This window comes from Amyelois transitella, chromosome 22, assembly GCF_032362555.1.
Source record: "Amyelois transitella isolate CPQ chromosome 22, ilAmyTran1.1, whole genome shotgun sequence".
Lineage (NCBI taxonomy): Eukaryota > Metazoa > Arthropoda > Insecta > Lepidoptera > Pyralidae > Amyelois > Amyelois transitella.
In genome coordinates this window covers 4,521,759-4,533,563 of record NC_083525.1, presented here as the reverse complement: position 1 = coordinate 4,533,563, position 11,805 = coordinate 4,521,759, and the positions used below count along the sequence as shown (strand labels likewise).

The following is an 11,805-nucleotide window of genomic DNA, read 5'->3' as shown; positions in this document are numbered from 1 at the left end:
GTTAGCAGAATCACCGAAAGTCCGGAAGCATTATGGCTTATAGAAAAGAAAGAAAGAAAAAGTGCATCACTGATGTAACGTCAGTAAAATACTTAATATTAGAATGCTCTCATAGTGCACATACTATGAGAGCATTCTAGTATTAAGTACACAGTACAGTTCATACAAAACGTCTTTCGCTTAATTTATGCTTAGCTCATACAATAACACTGTGAAAATCTCTCCGAACGTCACATGCCACAATATATAACCTTCAACTTATTTACCTGTATTTACAAATAAATTATTTTGATTTGATTTGATTTGAACTTAAATCATCGAAGCCACGATACCCCAGATATAACACCAAGCTTGGCGGAAGATCTTTCCTTTAGTGGTGGTCGAGCTCGATTCATCTCTCCCACTATAACTATGTACATACATACAATAAAAAGAAACCATATTTTTTAATCAAGAATAAATAATAAATAAACATACATAAAACAGCTTTTTTACCAACAATATAATCTTTAAAGGTAGCTCTCCCAACGTCTATAAGAAGAATCCCAAGTTTATATCCTTGATTGCCTTTTACAATTTGTGCGGAACGAAAAGAAGACACACTATTATCTTCGCTGCGGTATCACTTTTCAATAATCTAAAGTCTAAACTAATATTATAAGAGCTGTAGGGTTTGTTTGATTGTTTTTTTTTTTCGTTCAAAAAAACAAAGTTAATCTTAGGAACTACTAGTTCGAATTGAAAAAAATTTGCGTTGAATAGACCATTTATCGAGGAAGGCTTTAGGCTATATAACATTACGCTGCAACTATAAGGAGCGAATAAATATTGGAAAATGTGAAAAAAAAACGTATAAAATTATTCCACATGGACGAAGGCACAGATAGTGAAACAAATATAGTTAAATACTTATTCTGGGGTTCTTTGCTTATATTATGTTTGCACACACAGAGTTCAAATTAAAAAAAAAACAATGTCAGTTATGACAATGGCAGAAGTCAGCCGCCATAATAATTTCGCTTTGTGTATGAATGCAATCCTAAGTGTAATGTAATTTCGAAAATTAATAACAAACAGGCAATCAGATCATATTGTCTTTCTTTATTTTACATTATAGCAATGGCTATCGTTGAGGATGAAGTGAGGAATGAGTCTGAGGAGGAAAATGAAATAGAAGTGGTTGTTGAGGAAGACGAACAAGATTCTGAAGATTCGGACGTAAGCTTTAATTTTCCGCATTTCTCCTTCCTTTTTCACGTTCCAATTTAAAAGTAAATCACTTTAAATACTTCGAACATTTTAAGCGGAATACTTTGTTTTTTTTTTGTGTGGTGGTTCTGTTTTAATACGACTAAAAGATCCAACTGGCCTTCTAATCAATGTATAAAGATTCCAACTAGTTGTGCTCTCCGTTTTAATGAAGATGTGTCATTTCAAATATTTACGCGATCAAACATTTACCTACGCTAAATATATATACTTGCCCAAGCTGATTTATTTATTAAGTTTCTGAGATTGAGCATAGCAAATTAATTGAATTTGTAAAAGAAGTAATTAAATAGATATTATCTTCATAATCGCGATATATTTTAAAACTACTTATATCATTTTAATAACATTTTCAAGGATGAAGAAGATGAAGGTGTTCTTGAGAGTAAGGTGGCAGAGCTTGAAAAGAAGATTTCTGAAGATCCCTACAATTATGAAGAACACATTGAGCTAATTCAGGCCTTGTGGTAAGAATATTTGGAATAAATTATTCTGCTATCATTTTTTAAGGAAAATAAAGTCTCTTATATTATTATACTTACATACATATAATCACACCTATATCCCTTGTGGGGTAGACAGAGCTTTGGCTAAATGATAGAATTGAGATTTAAATAGTTACAGGTTGCTATCCCATCACCTAAAAGAAGAATCACTAGTTTATTAGCATGTCCCTTAGGTGCCTTTTATGAAATCCATGAGACGAGATGAAATGGTCCTATTCCTTTTTTTATTGGTGCCGGAAACCACACGGTACGTACCCCTCAGGTGTGTATTTATGTATGTTCAGCGTTTACTATTCAACGCTTTCCACTGTTCATGAGAAACATCAATTACAAATTACAATTATTCTACATAAATAGAATAAATTTTGTTCAGGACGCTGACGGAACTAGACAGGTGGCGCAATGCCTTTGAGCGACTGCAACAAATGACGGCACTCCGGGCCGAGCATTGGCTTCTGTGGCTGCAGACAGAGGCTTCCCTGGCACACTCCTCTGAGTCTCGCGAGCACATTGCAGGATTGTTTAAACAGGCAGCAATGGACTGCTATTGTAAGTGTGTTTTCATAATTATGAATATATTTTGACTGACATTTTTATGTTTAATAGATTTTCTTAGTCTGCATTATGATTATTGTTACATTGATAACTTTGACATTTAGGGGCAGGTTTTTGTTTTAAAGCAGGTTGTGCACCAATGACATTGATTTGGTCACTTCAACGAAACAAACTTTATTGTGCCAAAACAGAATCATACAATGTCACATGGATAATTTTATTATATTTTCCAGCAATCCCTATTCTAACGGAATGGTGCTCATGGGCCCTAAGTACAGGTGACGCTAAAGAGACGCGAGCGCAACTGGAGGAGGTGTTACACCGCGCGGGCGCAGACCCCTTCTCCGGGAAACTGTTCTGGGACGCCAAGTTGGAGTTTGAGAAGGCGCAGTTGGAGTCTATAAGGTATGTCTGGTAAAGAATCTATGAATTTTTGATTTATAATCACTACATAGTATAAAACAAAGTCGCTATTTTAGTCTGTTTGTCTGTATGCTTAAATCTTTAAAATTAAGCAACAGATTTTGATGCGGTTTTTTGTAACAGGTAGAGTGATTCAAGAGGAAGGTTTTTATGTATAATTTTTTCCGAATTTTGCACCCGTGCGAAGCCGGGGCGGGTCGCTAGTTATAAATAAAAAAGAAAATTTTTTTTTACAATGAACTCGTATTAGTAAAACTTGACATTGCGTATTAAGTAAAAAAAATTGTTGAGACGTGAAATAAATGTCGCCATCATATTATAATTTAAAAGTGGGAAAAATTTAACGGGCAGAATTAGTTACAACACAGAATAGAATAAAACTTGTACATTGCCAAAGATTAAATAAGTTGTGTACAGTTAACTGCAGAGAAACATGTGGAAAGGGCGTCCTGTTCCTGTTCCTTTGACTGTACTTGTGAACTAAATTTTTGTGAATGTGATTGTAGATTGAATTACTTGAAATAAAGTGTTTATAACAGCAATGAAGCAGAAGAAGAATACAAAGAGCAACAGAAGAGAGTGTTGTACTGCCTTGAAGAAGTTGTGTCGCGACCCTTACTGCGCGGAGAGGAAGCATGGCAACAGCTGCACGAGCTGGCAACAACGCTTCACGACGCGCAGTATGTTCAGAAGGTATCTTGTTTTTTTCTGTAAAAGTATTGATCTGCCTCTGCCTCCGATGTACCTCAAAGTTGCGTCATTGTTTCCTCCTGCCACATTCTGATTTATACAAACTTCTTCTTTTTCCTTGGCTGGCCGACAAATAATTGGAATTCTAACATGTGGCAGTGGCCTAGGTCTTAGATTTTTATCTAAATAATTATCACTACGTAGAACAAAGTAAAATTTTATAAAATATAGTATTGTAATCTGATTAATTTGTCCCGTGTATATTTATTTATTTATATTTTTAGCGTACTTATATATCTACTGCTTTACCCAACAAGATATTATGTTCAAAAAAAAAATCTCACTATCTATGTCATTTGTCACAGATTAAAGAACAGCATGAAGCGGCCGTTGAGTATTTGAATAAAATAACGCCATATGAAGATAAGCTGTTGACTACAGAGTAAGTTCTTATTATTTTTATCCGATCCCCTCTCGTCTCGTCGTCCACTTGAGTCAAAACTCATTATTTGAACAAACATATGGAAATGTTGTTATTAGTAGTGTCCAATTGTGTGTTTTCATTAATCTTCAGTAAAGTCAATAATAAATTCTTTCTTTTCAGGAATCCTGAAGACAAGTGTAGAATTTACGAGGAATATATTGCTTTGGTTAAAGAGTTGTCACGCAATGATGAATATGCGGAATGTGACAGCAATGGTATTCTTAAGGTGAGCTGTTTTATACAACCAAGCAAATTAATAAAAAAATATTCATGTTAAAATGTCTACCCAGACATATGATCACACTAAGAAAAATTCCCATACTACTAAGTTGGGGGCAAAAGCGAGTAAAGGAATGGAATAAACGACACCGAATGGCTGTTCTGTTTTTTTCTATTAGTACCGGGTACCACACTGCATAATATCAAACAATTGGTCGTTCTTCCCAGGTACTGTACGAGCGCGTGAGCTCGGAGTGCGCGGGCAGCGAGCGCGCGCACGCGTGGCTGGTGGAGTACGCGCGGCTGGCGGGCCGCGTGTCGTCGCGCGCCACGCTGGCCCGCGTGCTGCGCGCGGGCGCGCGCCGCTGCCCGCGCAGGCACACCTTCTGGGCGCGCCTCATGCAGCAGGCCGAGCACGAGGGGAAGCCCGCCCATGAGGTTCGTGGGCTCTGTTGGCTTATAGTATGTGTGACGTGTGGGTACCGCCACTTGTGAATAGAACCGCATTTTATGTTTTTTCTATGGATGTCGGGAATCCGACTAAGGGATGGGCTTATAAACTTGGGATTCCATTGTAGGCGATTGGCTAACACGACGCACATTACTCAAATTTTATGAAAGGTAAGATCTATTTTGTTAAACATAAGACACAAATGACTTAATTTGTCGTCCCCATCCCTTATGTGGTAGACAGGGCCAACAGTCTTGACAAGGCTAAAAGGTCATCTTCAGCTATATGGTTTTATGATGGAATTGAGATTCAAATAGTGGCAAGTTGTAGAACATATAAGAGGAGTCTCATTTTTATAAGCCTACCTCTTAGGCACCTTTTGCAACATCCATAAGAAAGTAGTGATTCTATTCTAAAATCCCGGAAACCACACGGCACTAGATTAAATATTATTAAAATACAGCTACAGTAGGCAAACTAAATGGGAAAATATTCTTTGCCAATTTAAACCCTATCTACAAACATTTTACAAAAATGATTTCATTTTAATTCCCAGGTGAAATCAATATTCGAGACGGCCCTCTCAAAAGGCATGGAGACGTACAAACACGCCGAAGCGCTCTGGCTGGCGTGGCTCGAGTTCAGTCGGCGAAACACTGCATTCAACAATGAAAGTGAAGTTCAACTGCTGAGGAGCACTTTCCGACTTGCCTGGGACTCATTGGCTAAGGTACTAATCTTTAACAGTGTTACCACTTTTTTGAATACTGATATACCTAAGCGAAAGTAACTTTTTTCTGGTGCGAAAATATTTCAATCCGATCAACCAATCGGAGCACGCCATTTGATTCCGCGAAATATTATGATATATAGCAGGAGCCTTTTTTTATTTTTAGTTAAATAAGGTCGTTGTTTTATTGTGTTGTAATTCGGTTTGATTCGACGGTAAGGTTTCGCTATTCTTAAGCATACATAATAATCACGTTTATATCCGTTGCGGGGTAGACAGAGCCAATAGTCTAGTAAAGATTGATAGGCCACATTCAGCTTGGCTAAATGATAGAGAGAATTGAAAATAATTCCTATTTATATTATAAATGCGAAAGTAACTTGTCTGTCTGTAACAGACTTTCATGCCTAAACGATGTTTGAAATGTCCCATAGAAATGAATAAAAATTTTGAACTTCGATTAAAGTATTTGATTATTTCGATTTCTATGATATCAGTAAAAAATAAAAAAATATATTTTTACAGGCTTGGGGCGAAGAGGCAAATGACTGTGAGGTGCCGTTGTTCTGGGCACGGCTGGAATACAAACGTATGGGGGACCCGAAACAAGGCAAGGAGATATTCGAGGAAATATTCAGTGAGTATACACAATATTGAACACAATACCCACTATCTACCATGTGGCCATTCAGTCTTTTCAAGAATGTTGGTTCTGTTAACCCCAAAGGGATATAGACGTGACCATATGTATGTATGTATGTATAAAATATAGTATCGTTTAGTTAGTATCTCGTGACTCAAGTCTCGAACGTACTTCGAGGCTAAATCAATCGGTGTAATTTGTTCCGTTCTATATATTTATTTTTTATTAGGTTTTTGATACAATACCCATCTACCACAGGGTACGGTGAGAACAAAACCATGTCCAAATACTGGGAGGCACTGATCCAACTGGAATCGAACCGGTCTCCGCCGCCGTCGCACAACAAGCTCAGAGATCTACACCGCAGGGCGTTGCGTTACGTGGCGGACTACCCGCCAAGTGTGGCGCGATTGTGGATGGACTTCGAGCGGGATTTAGGTGACCTGGAGACGTTGAGAGAGTGTGCTGACGTCACTGAGGTAAGGAATTAGTCAATGTTAATTCAAAACTATTTAACTGTTACTAAATGACGGATTGTTATCAATTAGGCACTTTAAATATTTGTATATATAAATCATCAAGCATCTGCTCTGTACTTTGTCTATATACAAAGTACAGAGCAGATGCTTAAAGAAATGGAAATCTGAATTATTTTCGGTTGCAAATTTATATACATCTTTAAATTTTGCTTGATTGCGATTGTTAGTTGTAAGATAGAATTATATATATAAAGGAGAGTTATGAATGTGGATGAAGCAAAGGAAGTATGCAGGGATCGTGGCAAGTGGAAAGAGGTAGTCTCTGCCTACCCCTCCGGGAAAGAGGCGTGATTTTATGTATGTATGTATATTATATATATTCATTTGAAACGACAATATTTTTGATAAAGAATGACCTCGGATGTTACAGAAATCAAATATAATGTAATGATCAAAGTTATTTTTAGGCGAAACTGCAAGAATGGCGCGATAGCTACCAAGCTATGAAGGATAAAATGACCGGTAAAAAGCACAATCAAAAGCCAATGGATAAGAAAGCTAAATTTGATAAGAAAAATAAACGTGATGACAGACCAAAGAATAAAGGGAAGAGGAAGTCTGGAGGGGAGGAAGGGGGAAGTGACGGGAAGAGAAGGAAGGAGGATATGGAGGTTGAGGTGCAAGAGCAGGACAAAGAAGAGAGCGGCGGAGTGAAAAGATCTCACGATGAAGACGATGAGGATGGTAAGGCTATATTATTAAAACATTTGTGTGTGGGTTACAATTTGTATGATCGACGGATTTTCATTATGCTTTAGGTCAGTCAATCAACACCGCATAATTGATTGATTTTATCTCAAAACTGTTAAGAAACATGGTAAAGTTTTGAGTTTTTTTAGATATTATATTAATAATCTACACTAAATTTTTAAATACATGTTTAGTGATGTTGGACTTTTGTCCATTATAATAATGTATTAAAGTAATTTTCTTTGTCTCAATAATAATTTTACTTATGGATAGAACTTTGCTAAAGGTCTCATATAGGCACTATATTGGCTTTATATTAAAAAAAAATGTTTAAGCAAGCCTTAGATATAAAAAAATTAGATATTAACAACCAAGTAATTTGTAGCTTTTTTTTTCGCAGAATCACAGCCCAAACGCCAGCGAACAGTGAGTGAGGAAAACGAGAGAATAGGACGTGAAGCCTGCACTCTCTTTGTCTCCAATTTAGAATTCAAGTAAGGAATTAAACATTACTACAAACATAATCCTCCTTGTGTTTGATCCTGGTTATGTTCTATTCCCTGGGATTTCTCGGGAGTGGTATCACACGAATCGACTCCCGTTCTACATCTATACTTATCTAAACTAATATTATAAAGAGAAAAAGTTTGATAGGCCATTTGTTGAAAAGTACATTTAAAATTGGAAGCGATTTTAAGAAAGTTCGGCAAAGGTTAGAAACGTAACTTAACTTTTATTACTTACAATATACTCTGGAACCAAGCTTCTTGCAAAATTTAATTACAGACAAGTAAACGTTGTATTAAACCCTGCTTACTCAATCCAGGATCATGGTCAAAGATGCACACTTAGCTCCTTTCCTTAGAGGTGAGGATAAAACCTACCGGGACTTAAGAAAGGATGAAGAAGGAATTAAAATAATTTTTGAATTTATCAGTAATTATAAGTGACAAAGAGAAGAGTTAAATATATGCGTGTATGTTTCAGAGTGAATGAAGAAAACCTTCGGAAGAAACTGTCGCAGTACGGCGATATAGTGTCTATGCGAGTAAAGGCCGGAGTCAAGGCATTCGGCGGGTCGATATGCTACTGCCAATACAAGACTGTTGTAAGTGATTATATATGTTCATCTTTGTATAGCACATCAGTACCTGGTTGACCGAGCGGTGCTCGGTGGCAGGCAGAAAAACCATAAAAAATTGGTAATACAAAAAAACTATGGAACGTTACCCACCTCCGACGTTAAAACCGATCAATCTGATTTTTTTAATGTTTCGAAACTTGGAGTACCTAATCAGTAATTAGTCACTGACGTGAAGCCAGTGACTAATTTATCAATGGTTTCAAATGAAATTAGAAAATAACACATTATCGTTTAAGGTAAATATAATGGAAGTCAATGGGCATTTGTCACTTTCCAGTGGAGAATAAAATTGATTATAACATTCCTCAGGAGGCAGTGGACAAAGCTTTAAAAGACGACCGGACACCATTAGACGGTCGGCCCATGTTCTTCTCACGGTACTCGGCGAAGAAGACGAAGCCCACGTTCAAGTACGCGACCACGGCAGAGAAGAACAAGCTGTTTGTGAAGAACCTACCTTTCTCTTATTGCACGAAAAAGGCGTTATCGGAACTCTTCGATAAATATGGCAAGCTGAGCGACGTTAGGGTAGTCACTTTCAAGTAAGTTTTATTACTATTTTTATGACGTTTTTTTCTCTTGCGTTAAGACGCGAACGAAATAAGATTCGTTGTTAAAAAAGCCGGGGAAAAGGGATCCGTATTTCTGTTCGTGAACTTCTTCAGTTAAATTAATTCGAATATGAATAAAAAAAAATCCTACCGATTATTGTGACAGTTTAGCTTTAGTTACTTTATTTAAGCTCTTTACTTTATGCTTGTGTTCCGAAAACAGTTTGCACAAACTATGTTTTTTTTCTATGCCATTTACCAGAACAGCATGGATAACGCTTACAAATATAAGTTCAAAATATATATAGTGTCATTTTCTCTATTCCAGAGACGGAAAACCGAAAGGTCTCGCGTACATCGAATACGCGGACGAATCATCAGCGGCAGCTGCTCTCGCGGCCACCAACGGCCTCCAACTGGAGTCCAGGAAGATCGACGTGGCTCTCAGCGCGCCCCCACCACGAGCGCCCCCCACCACCAGTCTCGGGCTGCCGAAGAGGGACGCTGGAGGGGGAATGTAAGTATCCCAACTATCGTAACCATCATTCGCCTGGTGTTGTCCAATGTCCTCACTTATCTGGAGAGGAGCCTGGGGTTCTATGACCAAGATCCTGGATTGGGTAAGCCAGGTTTTTACATAAAGCGAGCTTATATTATAAATGAAAGTCTGTGATATTACCGTTACTAATTTTTATATAATTTTAAATTTCCACGAGAGTAAAGTCCCGCGCGAAAGCCTGTGGTTTATCCTCCATTTCTACCGCCGCCTTTTTGCTTTCTCGAACAAAACAATTTGTTTCTTACTTAGGCGGCGGACACAACTAAGCAGTTTCATCCCGAGCGTCCTACAAAAACCCAGCCCTTCAACCAGCAAAGCTAATGGGAACTCCAACGGTGACACAAATGGCGACAAGCGACCACTCAGCAATAGCGACTTCAGAAGCTTACTACTCAAGAAGTAGCCTAAATAAGTATATAATGTAGATAAATGCCCGATTAGGGATTTGATATTTGTATATAAAAAAAGTTCTAACTATAGGAATCGAAAGAATATAAGACAAGAGAAACGCCATATTGTGGAATAATATGCGTCGAATTGGATAGGACGCAATATTCTGCCCAGTTGAAAATCTATCAAATGAATCTCCGAATTGAGAAAGAAAGATGAACCGCGCTATGATGACCATCAGTGCGATGGCTCATTTAACCGGTCTTGGCACTTCTATGATGTTACATTATACCAAATTCTATATAATAGTTAAGCATTGTTGACACAGATACGTAAACCATGTAATGTAAAAAATAGAGTTACATGTAGACCTATGTTTCCAACTACAAAATATTATCTCGATACTTCTCGATAAATCGATCTGTGAGGTGGTATAATTATTTGTGCTGATCAGACATGATTTAAACTATAACAAATATATCCAATACAAATCGGGCATTTAATACTCTTTACTCACTACCGATATGTAGATTAAGACGATTATTAATAGGTAGTTTCTTTTTATTAAAAGTTTTTATTTTTTTAGTGTTGGCAAGCTATTTTGTGGTTTTAATGTTAAAACTGTTTAATCTTAAATCTCCACTGGCGCCATCTTTCGGATAAAGTGGCGGATTGTTGAGGTTTTATCAGTTCCATTCGCTTTTGGCCAGTTAAGTATTTTACTTACAGTATTTTCACTTCCGTCAGTCGAGTCTGATATTTATTTCAAAAACTCTTTTTGTATGAGTAGTGCTTGTACAAGATATTTTAATTCTACACACCGCGCCTAGTCACGAACAAGCTTATATTCCCTAATCCCTGGAAAAACAGGTAAGTACTGTTTTAAATACTTATACAGTGCACCACAAAACCTTTGTATCGCAAACACTGGGGCGTATGGCAGCCAACTGTACATAAGCTTAATAAACAGTAGTTATATTATATAAATACAAATTGATATCTGTTGATTTTTTATTCATGTGATTCTGTTGATTCATTACCTTTAATAAGGTCTTCCTATCGTATCATGCAAAATTTTGAATCAATCAAGTTGCGCGTGTATGCTTTGTGTTTTAAGTTATTTCAAGTGATTTGTACATGAAATTCAGTAAGGAGCAATAATAGAGAATGGAAACGTGTATACCTACATATTATTGCGTCGTGTCTAACCATATTACGATATTTTAAGAGATAAGTTATAACATAACGATCTTAAATATAATCTAAAAAATATTTCTATGATTTGACCGGGTTGTGTGGGAGAATCTGAGGTTGAAATGACCAAGATCCAAGATGGGAAGTAAGATATTCGGAACAAAAGAAACTTAACAAATCGTGGATCTCAGTCAAACATTCAGATGTTATTAATTAATTAATATTATATGGCTCTGCGATTCTGGTCTAAATCGACCCTTAAAATTGGTTAAGTACAGATGTTTGTAAAACTTGTCGAGTGTGCTTATTTTCGTTCATTCGCATTTTGTAAATTGATAGTATGGCTTTTTAAAATAAAAATACATAAATTTAAACTACATGTACTATACGATTTCTTTTTAAAATTAATTAACACTACATTCGTATTTCAAATACAAAAAATTGGGAGAAAACCACTGCAGCTTTTTTGTTTGCACATATTTATAATAACAAACTTAAGTTGTTTAAAAATATTTTTATTTATTGTGTGCATTGGTCTACTACCGTTATATTCCATAGTACTTTTTTTTTGTCAGAAGTTATAATTTCGTGGTTGTAAGCGAATGCTGATTCTGAATAAAAGACTAATTGTTGTACGCTTGGTTTCTTATTGCTTGGTTTTATATAATACATACATACATATAATCACGTCTACATATATCCCTTGCGGGGTAGACAGAGCCAACAGTCTTGTAAAGACTGATAGGCTATTTGGCTTAATGATAGAAT

The 11,805-nt window shown here is 36.6% G+C and overlaps 1 protein-coding gene across 2 annotated transcripts; it reads left to right on the top strand.

Annotated features, from left to right (window-relative positions):
- Positions 1–1,000: 1,000 nt before the first annotated feature.
- On the top strand, positions 1,001–11,672 carry LOC106134204 (squamous cell carcinoma antigen recognized by T-cells 3). 2 transcript variants are annotated; one of them, XM_060950523.1, is made up of 18 exons: positions 1,001–1,218; positions 1,627–1,736; positions 2,149–2,324; positions 2,564–2,735; positions 3,293–3,446; positions 3,809–3,885; positions 4,048–4,153; positions 4,375–4,395; positions 4,516–4,584; positions 5,154–5,327; positions 5,853–5,964; positions 6,229–6,449; positions 6,917–7,193; positions 7,600–7,693; positions 8,187–8,307; positions 8,653–8,885; positions 9,223–9,411; positions 9,703–11,672. In XM_060950523.1, exons 1-18 carry the CDS (start codon positions 1,120–1,122, stop codon positions 9,854–9,856), a joined length of 2,559 nt encoding a protein of 852 aa, XP_060806506.1. In that variant the 5' UTR covers positions 1,001–1,119; the 3' UTR covers positions 9,857–11,672. The 2 variants fall into 2 exon arrangements, with proteins under 2 accessions (XP_060806506.1, XP_060806505.1); XM_060950522.1 differs by having other exon boundaries at positions 4,375–4,584.
- Positions 11,673–11,805: the final 133 nt, after the last annotated feature.